Source organism: Hypanus sabinus, chromosome 11 (assembly GCF_030144855.1).
Source record: "Hypanus sabinus isolate sHypSab1 chromosome 11, sHypSab1.hap1, whole genome shotgun sequence".
Taxonomy (NCBI): domain Eukaryota; kingdom Metazoa; phylum Chordata; class Chondrichthyes; order Myliobatiformes; family Dasyatidae; genus Hypanus; species Hypanus sabinus.
This window is the reverse complement of record NC_082716.1, coordinates 34,628,670-34,644,822: the sequence shown is the minus strand read 5'-3', so window position 1 is coordinate 34,644,822 and position 16,153 is coordinate 34,628,670. Positions and strand designations below refer to the sequence as shown.

Below are 16,153 nucleotides of genomic sequence, written 5' to 3'. Positions count from 1 at the left end.
TACCCTTACGACCATCCAGGTACTCAAACACTCCTTTTCAGGTGAGGCTGAGATTCGTATGCACCTCCTCCAACCTGCTCTATTGCATTTGGTGTTCTTAATGTGGCCTCCTCTACACTGGTGAAACCAAATGTAGATGATGCGGCAATTTTGCAAAGCATCTGCACTCTGTCCACAATGGCCATTGTGAGCTTCCAGTAGCACCTCACTTCCTCTCACCTTTCTAATCCTACACTGACCTGTCCTCGGCCTTCTCCAAAGCCATGGTGAGGTCAAACACATACAAGAAAAATGGCACCTCATAGTCCACTTGGGCAGCCAACAACTTAATGGTATTAACACTGAATTTTCTGGTTTCAGATAACCCACTTCCAGTGATCTTTCTCATTCCCAGAAGCCCACTTCAGGTCTCTTTCCCTTATTTAAGTGTCTCCATTCCTCTCAACTTTCATACCTAGTCTTATCACCGTCCCCAACCTGGTTTCCATCTACCCATGATCCCTTCACGTTCCATCTATCACCTAACAACCTCTGTATCTATCCTTCCCCCTTTTCCTCCCAGTTCCATTTACCTAATTTTGTTTATTGCTCAGTTACATCTCATTACATTAGCCTCTTAAGAGAGAAAAAAAAAACGAGAAACTTTGATATAAACATTGGAATGCATTCAAATTTGTTCAAGACTTCAGGAAGCATAACTTATACTCTCCACCCCCCCCCCCCCCCACCATACCTTTAACTGTTCTTTTTCTTCTCTTACCTCAGCAATATGTTCTGGGAATTTTTCTTCACACCACCCAAAATCAACTCTTCTTGCCAATGCATAAACCTCTTTGAGAATCCATGGCAACCACCAGTTAACTCAGTAGAAATATTAGGAGCCTGTAACAATATAAAATCTTTAATTATTTTATTTAGTAGCATCACAGTGACCTTTAAATTTGCCCAAATGCAGGTTCCACACTTCAACGCAGTTCCTTGACAAAAGGAGTGTCAATGGTTCTCGGAAAAATAACGATCAAGTCATTAGAACCTTTACTAGTTATTTTGTATAGGTTCGAGTGGGCCTGTATGTCCAAAAAAGCACTTTATGTACTTGATGAACCAGCCAGAAGGGACCAACTTTACATAGAATTGTTAAAACTTGGGTAGTTTGTTTCAGCAACCATACCCTGCAGAAATGAGGCTTATCATTGAAAAAGATTGATTTCAGTCATGTGTAGATTCAAAACCAATAACCTAGAAGAAATTTTTGAGTAAAAGTTCATCTGGTCCAAAAATATAGCTGCGCTAATAAACAAGGAAATCGTCTGATGGAACACTGGCATGCCCTAGAATGAAAATATACCTCAGCTGTGTTGACAGAAAACAACTGGGCAAACAGAGCTCTTTTACATTTAAAGATTGTGTGTTGAGGCTCTCATGAAAATTCCCATATCACTCAAGTGCTGGAATTGCTGAGGGCCAAAATGCACCGAAAGGTTAAAATATCAGAAATAAACTACCAATCAATGGGGAACTCAAAAAAAAGTTGCATAAAATAGCAGGTGGTGCAAATCTGAAATTAAAATGATGGGTACACTCAGGTCAGCCACATCTGTGGAAAGAGAAAAAGAATCCCGATTAATAGTCCTCCAGCTAAAATGTTGTCTCAGGTTCTTTTTCTACAGGTGAGTTCTAACCAGCTGAGTGTTTCAGCAGTAATGGAACATATTGAAAAAGGGCATACCTCTAGTGATTTTTTGTTTCGGGCAGTCATGGGGCACTCAGAGTCATCTGGTTGTATGCATAGCCTGTCCATGTAGGCATGTCCTACTTGTGCCTTGTCGAGCATCTCCCTGAATCCTTCCAAAGATGTAAACTGCCCCAGTTCATCCAGGAGCTGCACTGGGTCCAGGTTCATCCACTGAATATCCGGCTTTCCTCTGCTGAAGGAAATGTATATTAATATTTTGCTGGCAAGATTTTTGTTTTTATATCTCCAGCTGATACCAATGAAATGCTGTTCTCGGTTTGTCTGTAACCAGTAGCCTGTAAACCAGCGGAACGAGCTGTGCATTAACTGTACTATTATGTGGCTTGAACTCTTTTTCACTGGAGTTTGAGAGAGTGGGTCATGGGCAAGTTGTTGCATCCTCTGCCCACAGGGTGTAAGTTCAAAATCCAGTCTGGTCTGGCATTTACAGTCAACTTCGATGGATCTTATCAAAACCAGTAGATGGAGTACTGTACTGAAGGACAGGTAATAGTTAAGAATTACTCATTGCAAATACATCATTATTAGTACTGCAAAAGTTTAGCAATATTCATTGTTATAAAATTAGGTTCTCCACAGGTAAAAAAACACAACTACTCTCTTTAAGGGCCACCTAGAGTCTTAGAATAAAAACAGGCCCTTTGTTTCATCTAGTCCATGCAAAACCATGAATCTGCCCCGTCCCATTGACCTGCACCTGGACCATAGTCCTCCGTACCCCTCCCATTCATGTACCCATCTAAATATCTTGTAAATGTTGAAATCAAACCTCATCCACCACTTTCAATGGCAACTTGTTACACAATTCTCACCACCCACTGAGTGAAGAAGTTCCACTCCCATGGATTCACCCTTAACCCATGACCTCTAGTTGTAGTCTCACCAAACCTCAGTGGAAAAACCTGCTTGCATTTACCCTGTCTATACCCCTCATAATTCTGTATACTTCCATCAAATTTCCCATCAATCTTCTACAGTCTAGGGAATAAGGTCCTAACTCATCCAACCTTTCTCTATAACTCAGATCCTCAACTCCCAGCAGCATCCTTGTAAACTTTCTCTGCATTCTTTCAATCTTACTTATGTCTTGCCTGTAACCCGCCTCTCTAACCCCATCTCACTCCACTTGACTAGTAGAAAAGAGCTGAATCTTTGAGTTGGCAAGGGCAAACTTTGTACTGGAGACAACCAAAATGTCATTTATACCCAATTGTCAAATATAAACATGATGCTCTTCAAACAACCTTAGCAAGAGAGAGTGATGGAACAGAGAGCTTTAATGACCCAAGTAAACTGCATTTTTACATGTTTGAACTGTTGATTACAGAAGGTTGCTGAAATGTCCCATAATTATAAAAGTCAGTGCATTTCAAAAGTACTCTGTTGGCTGTTAAATGCTTTTGGATATCTTGTAAGGACATAAAAGGTAGCATATAAATACATTTTATAAATTTATTTTCAACTAAGGCATAAATATTCTATAATGAGGATCCCACTCTCATGCTAACTTTATTGCTGGTTTCAGAATATGTTGCCAGGTGTTATAAGCACTTTGCCAAGTTTCTTCAAAGATTCTTTGAACAACTAAAGTTGGTTTTGAAACTTTTTCAGTATAATGAGGCAGATGCCATTTACAGAAGGAGTTTCAATATCAAGCACCTTTGTTACATGCATCCCAGTCAGAACCTCTTAAATATCTTCACATGCTGTACTGTATTTTAATTTAATGTATTGCTTTATATGTAATGTATATCAGTGAGTGCTGAGTATGTTGGAGGAGTCGCAAAGCAAGATGATGTATGACAAAGGAATTATCATTAACCCGGTGAACCTCTGTATTTTGTTTTATCTGTTGTCATTTCAACTGTGGGTGTTAATTCATAACAAACCTACTGTCAAATTTAGAAGAAAAACGATATTCCAGTTACAGTTTCAATTAAAAAAATACTACTGCCCAAAAAAAAATCCCCAACAAAAATAGACATTGCAGAAAGAAATACTATTGACAATCATAAATCTTTGTAACTGTTCACATTGCAGTGGGGCTACTGATGACAAGACTCCCTCTTTATAAAAGTGATAATATCTATTTAAGTTACTGTGCATGACTTCCTCTGTCCACTACTTGTAGTGAAATCAAAAACACATGTATGAAGAATGCATGTATAACTTGGCTACAAATGATAAACAGAAGTCTTTTCTTCCCCATGTCACCAAATTCTTCTGATCACCGTGTGCTTCCATTGCAAAACGCTTCTAGTGATGTTCTTAGGGGAGAAAGTAAGTCTGCAGGTAACTTCTGTCAAAGGAAACTGTTTACCCTGAAAGGAAACAGCCTCCAGTCACATTCTAAAGATTCTAATCACAAGTCATTGAAACAGTCCAATGTTTCACACAATTCCTCCAAAGCTAAATGTGAAATGGCCAATAAAAATGGAGGAGGCCATGAATATGGATATTCTTTAAAAAACAGTGTTTCCTCAATGTCAGTATGTCCTCTGTTTCCAAAAAAAATTACAAAACAGAATGGGGCAGTCTGCCAGCAAGAACTTCCAATTGACTACATTTATCCATGGAGGTACCTTCTCCTTTAAGCTTATATCATTGCCAGATGCAGAGTAAAAGACCATGTATTATCCCATTATGCAGGAACAAAGTGAGGGAAAGCCTGATCAGGCCGCGGTGCCCACTCACATTTCTTAACTTTGTGCAGTGAGACATGACAATTACTGGGGAACTCTAAAATGTCTTGATATTACTGGTCTTTGGGCCTGTTCTGGGCCATTTTGAACTCCTGTAATGAAGGCAAGGAATAGACCCGCTCCATATCTGTTGACATTGCTGGGATTGTCATCGAGGTAAACTGTGAATTGTAATACAAAGCCATCTACAAAGGAGAGAAGCAGACCGTTTCACGATGCTTTAAGAAGGAGCCCTAACTAAATTTTTTCTCTACCAGCGAATTTTATTTTAGAGCAAATAAAGCTAAAGAATATCTGGAATATTATGACAAGATAAACTAATCAAAAACTGAAGAGATGCACAGCAAAACGGAAAACGAATCACAATCACAAATTAATGGAGCCATAAATCACTATTAAAAATTATACACCAGAAATATCAATGCACCAATTAACTTGTCTAGTGCTTGTTTCAGGAGCTGATGAAGTAATTGTATTTGTGTGTATCAATATTTCACACTACACAGAATCAAGCAGCAGAAGAGAGGCATAACAATTTGCTGAGAAATAAATTATTGTACAAAGGATTTTGATACCTGATGTAGCAAACTAATAGAATTGTGTTCCCACTTTAGTGTTTCTTTAAAGATGGGATTAGTGTCCTTCAGTTTAAGACCTCAAACTCTGCTGCAATTAGGTGATGTTTTAATAAACCCATTTTCTTCAGCAAGCACTCTCCACCTGCACTTATCCAGGCTATGTGTCAGGCCCGATCAAATTAATTTTTCATTAAAGGTCTTTCCTCTAAATAATCAGATTACGCCTCACAAACAGAGCCCTGCGGTCTCCAACACTGGCTGCCGCTCTAGATTGTGTCTCTCCCCCTCCCCCATTGTGCTCATTCCACCTCCCACTCTCCGTGTAACAGCTCTCTTCTCAGCCACATTAAATCATTAATCTCTTCATCTGTAAAATATCCTTTTGTATGGTTTTCTCCCGTCACCACAAAGAGTGTCTTTTTTTCCTCTCCCTTTTCTTCTCATTTCAGTGCATTTCAATACCCGTTGTTGCCAGCTCATCACGATTTGGGAGCCGAGCAGAAAACTGGACTCGAGAAGCAGGATGGAAGAGGTTCCGACATAGACGCGACTCCCTCCTCCCTAGCCTGCCTCTTACCGCCTTGACAAGACCTAATAAAGTCCTTCTGAACTGTCAGGTCTCTTTCAGCTTCTGTACTAGATGTGGGCAACAGGGTATAGGAAAGTTGGGAGGGGAAGAGGAATGAAAATGTCTTTATTATCTTTATAACTTCTAACTTCCTGCGCAAGTGACTCAAGAAGTTAAGACAGTACTGTGTAAAAGTATAGGTAGGATGCCTAAGACATTTGCATAGTACCGTAGTAATTTTATGTATTGCACTGTACTGCTGCTACAAAAAAATCAAAATTTCATGACGTGAGTGATGATAAACTTGATTCTGATATGGGTCTCTATTGTGGACTGAGAGTGGGAAGGGGGCAGGGTGAGGGGAATCATGGTCAGGATAAGGGTAAAGGAGAGGGGAGTGGGAAGTACCAGAGAGACATTCTGTAATAATTAATAAACCAATTGTTTGGAATCAAATGACCTTGCCTGGTGTCTCAGGGCTGGGTGCGTCTGCACCACACATCCCTGGCACTCCTTCTCTGCCACCTGTCTCACACCCCTCCCGCCGCACTCCACTCCCAACATCCTGTGCTCCCACCAGATTTACAAACTCGCTCCCTGCTCCACCTTGACAAATACAATACTGTGCAAAAGACTTAGGCACCCTAGCTATATATGTGCGCTAAGTCTTTGCACAGTACTGTAGAAATGTTACTTTGATATATTATCAAATAATGGACTCCATGAAGTGACTATGACATGGTATCTTAAGCATTAAATACATAAATGCTGAAAAGCTTTCAAACTATCGTCAAGTAATTGAAGTCAGGGAACAATCTTGAAAATGTTTTTAATCATCTGTTTTCATTTAATAGTATATAGTAAGCTACACACTTGAAAGCAGTGTTTTATTGTGGCTGCAAGTGGCTGTCAACAGATGCAGACTGGTGGCAGATTTCGGCTCCTTAATGTGCGATGACGTCTGCACAAGAGTGGCAGCACCAGCACAGGTTTAAAGATCAGGGACAAAGTAGGACAACAGGGTAAGTCTGTGATTCTGTGAGGCTACAGGGACACAGGAGACTGAACTTAAGGTCTTTTTTTCCCCAAGTTGTGCAAAACTGCAAAGAATCCATAACACATGGCAGTAATATGCTATTGGTCATTAATAATCCAACTTATCAGTGCCAGCCATAAGAAAAGTTCTAATAAAGTGTTTTATTAGATGCTTGTTAATAAAAAGACTCAGCTGTCATTTAATGATGTCTCGAGTTTAAAAGTACTAGCTAAACTGAAAGCCGAGTTCCATGCAAAGTAACAATTGAAATGTTCTTTAATTATTGGCACTGCCTTATTTTGTTCAGTTTCTTTTTAAGTCTCCTTCAATAGATTTATCATAAACAAAGCCTACCAATGATTTTGACTCTCACAACCCCGACCTCCCCCAACTCTTCCAGTTGAAATGCGAGTGCACGGAACATCTCGAATAGAAGACGAGGAGAAAAAGTCCAATTCTGTCAGAATGACACTCCAATAATTCATGAGCAAGGCATCGCATGAAGCAGGCTCTTTCTGATTCCCACATACCAGCAACCCCTTCTACTGCAACCAAAGAGAGGCTCCTTTATCTCCTATTTTTTGCTTGACTGAGCCTGCTCAAGCCCTTTTGTTTTTGTATGTTTGAGAATAGATTGCAAGCCTTTGTTTTCCTTCTCTCTCTCTCTCTCTCTCTCCCCCACTCTCCTACTCCTCTCTCTCCCTCTCTCTCTCTCTCTCTCTCTCTCTCTCTCTCTCTCTCTCTCTCTCTCTCTCTCTCTCTCTCACTCACATTTTTCAAACTGACTGAACTGAACTGGAAGCTGACAGCACAAACAGGGTTTACTCGGCACTGAAGGCTGGAAAGGGGGTGGGGTGAGGTTGTTGGAAGAGACGAAATTGGCAAAGTTCTGTGGATCGGAGTGAGCGAGAGAACCAGCTTAAAAAGACACTAAACACTGAAAACGTCACACGTACCTGGTTATTTAAATTTTTAAAAATTAGACAGAACAAGAGTCAGTGTCAGTTTAGCACTGACAGAGTAAACACAAAAAAAAAGCTGTGGAAAATCTTTCAAGGGCGGAATGCTGTCAAGTGAGCTGATTTTAATCGAAAGAGGGTTTTTTTCTTCTCGGGCATTTTTAAATAGAATGAATAATGTGTACATTTTATTTGTTGGGCAACTTGCAGCAATAAGGTTCAGATTAGCATGAGAATAACTTCAGTTACCGTCTGTTGACAAAGAATTCCCAAGGGTCTCTCAGCTCTGCCTGACAAGTAACCACTTCGCAGGGGAAGAATGCAAGCTATTGTTCGGATCCTCACCACTTTAATTCAGACCAAAAACTTGGGAGAAATGTCCAGTGTGTCATTTTTAGAGGACAGATCCCTAAAACCCCAGAAACATAATAATTAACACAGCCGTACTTACGGTAGATAGGCAGAACCTCCTTGAAGCTTGGCACCATCCCAGAAGCAGTCTAGGGGAGTTAGAATAACACAGGGAAATAGCTTCTCAATCATCTAGATGGTGGAGGCAAAGCAAGGGAATAAATGTGGTTACATTTTATCCTAAACAAGGCTAAAGAAGAAAATTGGAAACAAATGATACACTAATTTTATTTTCTGCTGATTTTCATTAACTGGAATCTACTACTGAGTTGGATATTTTTGGTGAAGGGAATGTGGGTGCAAATGACCAAGTCCTTTATGCCAGTGCATGTACGTATGCGCTGTTACCCAGGCTTTTTGTGGCATTATCACCTCATTGACCATCAAATTTCTCAATAAGTTGCAATGTTACAGCTGAAAAAGCACCAGGGTACCAATGCAGATGAATAGTGAGGCTGAAGGCTCACTAAGGGCTCACTGAAGGCTGAAGGCTGCCCTGACAGGCCCAACTTAGAACAGAGTGACTCGTCTGAAGGTCTACATTGCTAGGACAATGATAATCTTTCCATGAAAGAAGGGCCTCGGCCCACAACATTGACTGTTTATTGATGCTGCCTGACCTGCTGAGTTTCTGTGTGTGTGTGTGTGTGTGTGTGTGTGTTAGTTACTCTGGATTTCCAACATCTGCTAAACCTCTTCTGTTTATGATAATCTTTCCATCCCTCGTCCCAAATCAGCATCGTTCACGTGCAGTCCCATCAACGGGCAATTCTGTCATAAGGTCCTTCAAAGCAGAATCTGATTGTGTCCTTACTGATATTAATAAGAACGTGACAATCAGTAAGGGAGCATCAAGAGCACTTCAGGCTGGTATTCCACATCTTAGCCCAGGCATGTTAAAGTGAATTGAAGCTTCATCACCACCACTCTAACACCAGCTCAATCCAAACCAGCCAGAGACACATTTAGTGACCTTCTTGATTACAGAGGCTTGATAATGCACTCAGCAGTGTACTTACATATCAGGGGAGTTTGTTTTTGTTGGCAGAATTATTTATAATCAGAGAAGCAAAAGAGTTAATAATTAAGTTTTCCACCTTTCTCTGTCAGGCTGGAATGGAGCAGGTACCAAAGATCCCTTGCAGCCTCTGCTCACCTCGACCTCCCCACACCCTGGTTTCCACTCAAGTCTGCAAGCCCCCACTCATAACTTGTCCGAGTCCACCCACATTGGCAGCCAGACAGATGGCTCTCACGATGGTGTGGATCTCAGGCAGTTAACCAGAAAAATATAAATAAGGCCATTACATTCCCTTGCATCACAACAAGAGAACTGGCAGATAAAAAGTACAACTGCTTAGAGGTAAAATCATCGATGGAAAATTTATTCCCTTAACTAGTCAATTCCTGGTCTATATGTTACTCTTAAATCGGGGGCATTCCCTAGAATAACAAGATCCAAGAGGCAAAAACAAATGGTTTCATCTTCCATTAAGCATTTGATTTTTATGCATGCTGAATTTCACCCTCTACAAATAAATAAACTACAAATCAGAGAAGTAAAACAAACAGGAAGGAGGTAAATAATGCCAGAAATGAGCCATCTCTATTTGACAGTGAGTTTTGAGTTTAGTAGAAACTCTATGGCTGAGCGTCAAATCTAAATGTAGCAGGCCACAATAAATTTTGCTTCTTAATTAATCATTTAACTTATAATGTTTTGCATTTACCGTCACAGTCCGGGCTACATTGATTTATAACTTGCTCTTGTGTGTCTGATTGGGGGGAGGGGGTATTAGTCAGGAGGGAGAACAGAAAGCTGAGGAAATAAGTAATGAAGGTGTGTGCCAAACATCTTCTTCCAACCAGAGCTTACAGAGGTTAGGTTGGCAGAAACCACACTGAACTCCAAAACCATTAGCTAGCCATAAATCAGGACAGCCTGTCATCAGCCTTCTGCCTCTGCATCTTGATCATACTGGCTGGCTTTGAAATCCTGACAGCAACATGCAAGTTCCATTGTACACAATACCATAGTGTCATATCATGACAGGATCTCCACATGGGAGCATTATATATTTTTTTAAAGTGTGCATTGCTCCTATCATCAGATTAAATTAACTCTTTAGCCCTTCAGGAGATTACTGGCCTAAGGTGGGAACATGAAGAACAGGCCTGTTAACAAGGTGCTTAGGTTAAATTTAGAGATTTACTTACATTGCTAATATTGTTAATGTCTTTGCGAATGTTTCGGAGAACAGGTCTAGTGAGCAGCTGAACTAAGGGAGGTCCTGATCTTGCCTAAATTGCTTCATCAGCATGTTTGGATGATTACTATATTGACCTCAGCACCCTTGATTTAGAATAGTGACTGTGAACCCATAGCTTTCAGTCCTGACCCACTGTATTTCCTGGCGACCTCAACTGGAAGCAGATGTATGTGAGGAGATCTAGAAGATGGAAAAATTGAATTCCTCAGTAATTCCCCCTGTGGTGATGCCCTCTTTTAATAATGTCAAAGTTGATTTATGAATCCTGGTGTTTTGGATAATGTACTCAGCAAAGAGACACAACATTACAGACGAGAAGGGGAAGAATTAGTGAGAATGTATGAAAGGTAAGTTACTAACCAGTGTTTAGATAATAAATCCAGGGGACTGGTTGGTAAATCTTTTACCGTTGGCTCACATTGATAATTCTACTTTAATCACTATGTAAATATTGCTGTAGTAGTTTGGATGCTGGGATGCTTCTTTTTACTTGGGCTAACACCGCATTGTTTCTTCATCACTTTAAAATAACACTGATGAACTCAATCAGGGTGAAAGGATTTTTTACCTCAGCTTTAATCCATTCAGAGATCTAGCACACAACAAAAGGATTGAGCACATTTTTGAACTGGAGCTGAGAAAGCCATGAAGCTGAAATTCATTGGTTCGCTGGATGTGATGCCATTTCAACGATGACCAGACAAATTAAAAACAGAAAGTTTCAGAGAGTAAAGAATCACTCCCAAGATAGCAAAATATAACTTTTGCTGTACTCACTCGCTCGATCATTCCATTCTCAATAATAGGCACTCCAGATTTGTAACAGATTTTGTTTAAATCCCAGGACCTGAAAGAAAGGGTAAAGGCCGATGACCTGGTTAAATCGTACACTGACAGAGGCAGCAATGCTAATTACCAAGTGCATACACATACACATTTATTTACCACTCTGCATGCCTGATCATGAAGAACTTCAATTAAATGTTTTGTAGATAATATTTGCCCACTAGCCTCCACAGCTCCCCTCCAAAAAAATCTAGGAAGCTATACAAGCTGTCATTTGTTATTAGATAATGATCTGAAGCAAAACAGGGAGACTGAGAGGGAGGAATACCACTTCTTGCTATGAATCAGTCAGATGAAGCAATAAAGACTCGGGCCAGGCCAGTTCCTATCTGTGGATCTCAAAATTATTACATGCCACCTTCATCATCAACGGTAGCAGTTAATGGGCGATGTAAGTTTGATTGTCCCTATAAATGACAGATTTGAGAGGGAGGGTGGGAGAAGCTTAAGCCTAGAAGGGCTAGAGTGGATGGGGGAGCTTTGTTTACAAGATTAACACTGCTGGCTTTAATAGCAGACAAGGTGGATTCAGACAGGGTCTATTTCAGCTCGATGAAGCTTACAGAAAGGATGATGGTACCTTGATATTGTTGCAGCAGGAAGGGTCCCAAAGCGTATGACCACATACTCAAAAGCCTCAGGCACAATGGGATCTCCAGGTGCTGATCTGGATACATGTACTATCCAGATAGGAAGATGAGATCTTTGGCAATACTTTAAAATGAGCTACAGCAGTTAAACCAGGCCAGCTGAGAGACCACTTCCTCTGATTGTCTGAAACTCAATCCTTAGGTCAATAAGTGACAGTAATAGAGTTCTTACTTTCCATATAGTGAGACTTGTACTTTGCTGGCTGCCAGGGCAGCTTCCAGGTGTTGGAGCAATGCCTCCTGAGTAAGGATATTTTCCGCTTCATTCTTCGAGGTTTGAATCAGCATCTGTGTGGTGAAGATCGTCTCCTCGCCCAGCTTCTCCCGTGTGTACGTTAACTCTCGACTCACTCGGCTTCCCACTGCAGAGAAACATGGAAAGAACATTTAAAATGCATTGTTAAACAGGACATCTAATATGTAATTACTGTGACAATACACCTTGGAAACTTGTTCAACAAGAGGTCTGATCAATCAGTTCATTGACAGTTTGTGATATTTGCTACGATCAGTATGGTGTACTCATTATTAAAAAGTACTCTGTGCTTTTGGAACTATGATTTAATTCAGTTTGAGCTAATGGAAATCTCCTCTGTAAGAATCTTAAGCCAAATGATTTGAATGATAAGGCGATCTTGAATTTATTCCCAATGGGCAAGATTCAACGGACTAAATTGTTACTAAAGGGACAATCCCTCACAGAGGTCATGCCAATGGGAAATGGAATACTGCACAACTTGAAAACTACTACTCAATTTGGAATTAAGGCACATTTTGTGGAAAGCTGCTTGAAGAATTTTATCCTGTATTTATCTCAAGAGTTGATAAGTGAAATTCAGACGCTCAAAGAAAGAAAAAATCCACACAATAACGTTAATTATTTTTGTCTTTTTGAGTCTAAAATCCCTCTTCTTTAAATCATGCAAGCTGTAAATGATACCAGTGCCATTTAAAGTCTCAACAAGCTGATTTTACAGAAAGGGTGCTTGTGCCCACAAGCTTGTAGCCTGGCCCACAGCTAGCAGCAGCACCTGCAGATTTCCATTCTGAATGACCTCTGAACATCTCCAGCTGACTCGGGGTGAAGGAGTTAAATCCCTTACGTCCGAGCGGTTCATTATTCAAATCATTCACAAAAAGCATTTCGTTATACTTCCCTTTCATTTAATTTACCCTCAGAAAATAAAATATTTCATTTGCCATCTTAGGTTGAACACAAAGTTCGAATATTTTAAAGTACTGTACTTCTTCCCTTCAGACACTCTTAAAATATGCAAAATAATAATGATCAACACCTACAGTATTAATAACTATCATAGTTATTTACACTATAGTGCACTTCCAGCTCAGCTGGTTCTCCCTTTCCTCTGGATCGATCAGAGAAAGTCAAATCAGATGGAAAAAGAAAGATAGAAAAAAAAAGATAGACAAAGGGTTTTGACCAGAAACATCGATTCTTTATTCATTTCCATAGATGCTACCTGGCCTGCTGAGTTCGTCCAAAATTTTGTATGTATTATTCTGGATTTCCAGCATCTGCAGTAACTCCTGTGTTTAGAATATTCAAATCCAAATTCCACAAGAAGGAAAGAAGTATTTGTCTTGTCCTAGATTGGTAGACCTGGACCAGTAACCTCCCACAGTGCATGATCTTTGCCAGACATGAGGTGATGCCCTTAACTGTTCTGTGTACCAGGTCTTCAAACCCAAGATATTAAATGGATGATCAAAAATAAAGCACAATGTGCCTTTAAAAAAAGAACAGTCCCAGCCTTGATTACATTAATGGGCTGTCATTTCACTCATAAAAATTTTCACTGAGACAGTGCAGCCTCTCTTGGCCTGGAGTACATAATACACTTCCTGGCTTGTATGGCGTATGCCTCTCACTTTCATTCCCTGATAACTAACCCAGTTCCCACTTCCCCACAGTACGGCTCCATTTCCTACATGCTTCAGTCGACAACACGTTCCAAATTGAAAGGCTGGCAGACGTCCAATGTGAGGTAAACCAGCATCATACAGCAAGACCACAAACAGGGAGCATTATAAAGCATTATTTTTAATATCCTGACAGATGCTGAGTTCCCTCCCCTTGCTGTGGGTAGTCAAACACCTCTGTCTGCTTGGTTCTTTTGATTGGCAGTTTAATACTTGTACTACTAGGGGGTGGCAAGGCCTACTCAAAGAACATCTATGTCAAAGCCTAAACAAAACCTTCCATTTATAAAGCAGCATTCAGTTATTCTAGAGAGAAAAAAAGTCACTTTACTTTTTTTTTGAAGCAGATTTTTGAAGGTGTAATTGGAGGGACATTTCTAACAAGAGCTCATCAATCCAGTTCACCCCGTAGTGTGTTGTACTTGAAGGAAGAATAGGTCAGAGAGTTAATGCAGCCTTATCTCTCCTGCCTCCTCCCTTCTGAGTAGGTCTTCCTGCACAAATTGCAGCATTAGCAGATTTATACTTCTATGTATATTTTCCCCCATAAAGAACAAACTTGCAGAGACATCAAATTGCAATTCAATTGCTACAGTAGACTCTCCACTATTAATGTATCAAAATTCTCACACAATTAGCAGGAGTTGATAGTTCAGCTCACTTTTGCAGTTTGTGATGTTACACAGAGGAGAATAAAACTTTAAAGTCATCATAAGTTTCACCTTTAAGGCCTAAAACCAAAATGCTATTACATTTTGTCCAATGCCTCGCAGCAAGAGTATATTAACACAATGAATTGGTGGTTTTCTACACTAATATCTTTGCATATTTGCTAATGCTAGGATTTTGCTATGCTCTGCATTGTCTGTCAAAGCAAATCAAATGCTCATAAATTCAGTACTCTGTCACTGTATTAAAGACAGGGGAAAAAAGGCTTTAAACTTGGACAAGTAATGTCACTTTTCAAAAGGCCAGCTTGCTTCTGAACCAGTGGCAAGTGTTCAAATATTGCTTTGCAATTTCCTCACAGGGGAGCCATTTGCCTTCAGCCACTGACTTCTCTCCAATGAAGAATCATTGGGGTGTGGGGGCGGGGGGGAGAGTGGAGTGTAGAGTTGGATGGAGAGGCAATCTGAAAGGCAATGGTTGTGCAAGCTTTAGCAGATAGTTAGGCACTAACTCTAATCTAGAGCAGGTCTGGTTCACCCCTTCTTTTGGGGAGCCTATATGGCACTGAAGGAAATGAAAAGCTGTATCAAATAAATTTGAAGAAATGTTTGTTGAAATTAACTTCCAACTTTTAGTTGAAACAGAAATGAGTATGAGCCATATCAAGCCCAATGAAATACAAACGATTTTACTGAAGCCTTCAGTGTAATGTTTAAAATGGTCTGCATAAAGCCCATTTTAATTTTATTGGAAGTGCTGGAACTAATGGATGCACCCGTGTTGCATTTCTGATCAAAAACAGTAACCAACTAGAAACAGAAACAGAGTAAAATCGTTTCCAGTTCCAAATCATTGATGTGATTTAAAGTCCATAGCCTTTAAGAGTGTCCTCAAATTCCAGAATGTAATCCACCAGGCCAAACACAACAAAGCAAGAAAAATAACTTTCTGAAAAGCCACACATTAAAGGAGACAGTGTCGTTTGATGAGGCCCTGTGATGATTACAAACTTTTGATCCTTCTTTAACATGGCCAAGGCACGAAGTTTGTATGGAGTCATTTCCCAGTTAACACAGGCATTAACTGTCTATTGCACATTTGAAGAGTGATTGTGACACTCTCACCCATTTAAGACCTCTTCATCAAGGAACCTATCAAAGATGAAAGCTCTGATTACTAACCTGCCTGTCTGGGAGGGGGAAACATAGGCAGATGAGAGTGTTAAAATGGAGTTTGGATAGGAACTACTGTTTTCCTAACCTGCCTGCTATTTTCACACTTTTATCAGAACAGCGAAGATCTCCCACTATAGATACATTGTTCAGCAATATAGGTCATTTAGAAATGAAAGTTGGCACTACCGTAGACTCTCCACTATTAATGTACCAAAATTCTCACACAATTAGCAAAATTTGTTATTATGAAAATAAACTAAAATAGTGAAGTTTATTTCAAGCATTATGCAAAACAACTATGTAAAGATTTTTTCATTTATTTACATTTTTACATGAACACTGTGCAGTTATAGGCCAATTAGCAGCAACGTAGAGAGACAGAGATAGAGTGGACAGAGGGTATCTGTTAAAATATCTAATACCAGAGGACATGCATTGAAGGTGAGGTTCAAGAGCGATATGAGTGGTAAGGTTTTTACTCAAAAGAACTGTGGATGCCTGGAATGCGCGGCAGGTATGATGGTCAGGGCAAATAAATCAGAGGCTTTTAAGAGACATTTGGATAGGTACGTGGATATAAGGAGGATGGTTG

At 40.0% G+C, this 16,153-nt stretch overlaps 1 protein-coding gene across 3 annotated transcripts in view; it reads right to left on the bottom strand.

Annotated features, from left to right (window-relative positions):
* Positions 1-16,153, bottom strand: part of ptch2 (patched 2) — a 113,977-nt gene that overhangs the window by 55,953 nt on the left and 41,871 nt on the right. For 2 of the 3 annotated variants that reach the window (XM_059984104.1, XM_059984106.1), the window contains exons 3-7: positions 11,949-12,138; positions 11,058-11,127; positions 8,051-8,142; positions 1,730-1,928; positions 761-882 (exon numbers count right to left, since the gene is read on the bottom strand). In XM_059984104.1, the coding sequence (XP_059840087.1) occupies positions 761-882; positions 1,730-1,928; positions 8,051-8,142; positions 11,058-11,127; positions 11,949-12,138 (673 nt within the window). The remainder of the gene's footprint in view (positions 1-760; positions 883-1,729; positions 1,929-8,050; positions 8,143-11,057; positions 11,128-11,948; positions 12,139-16,153) is intronic. The other variant, XM_059984105.1, reaches the window with a different exon arrangement.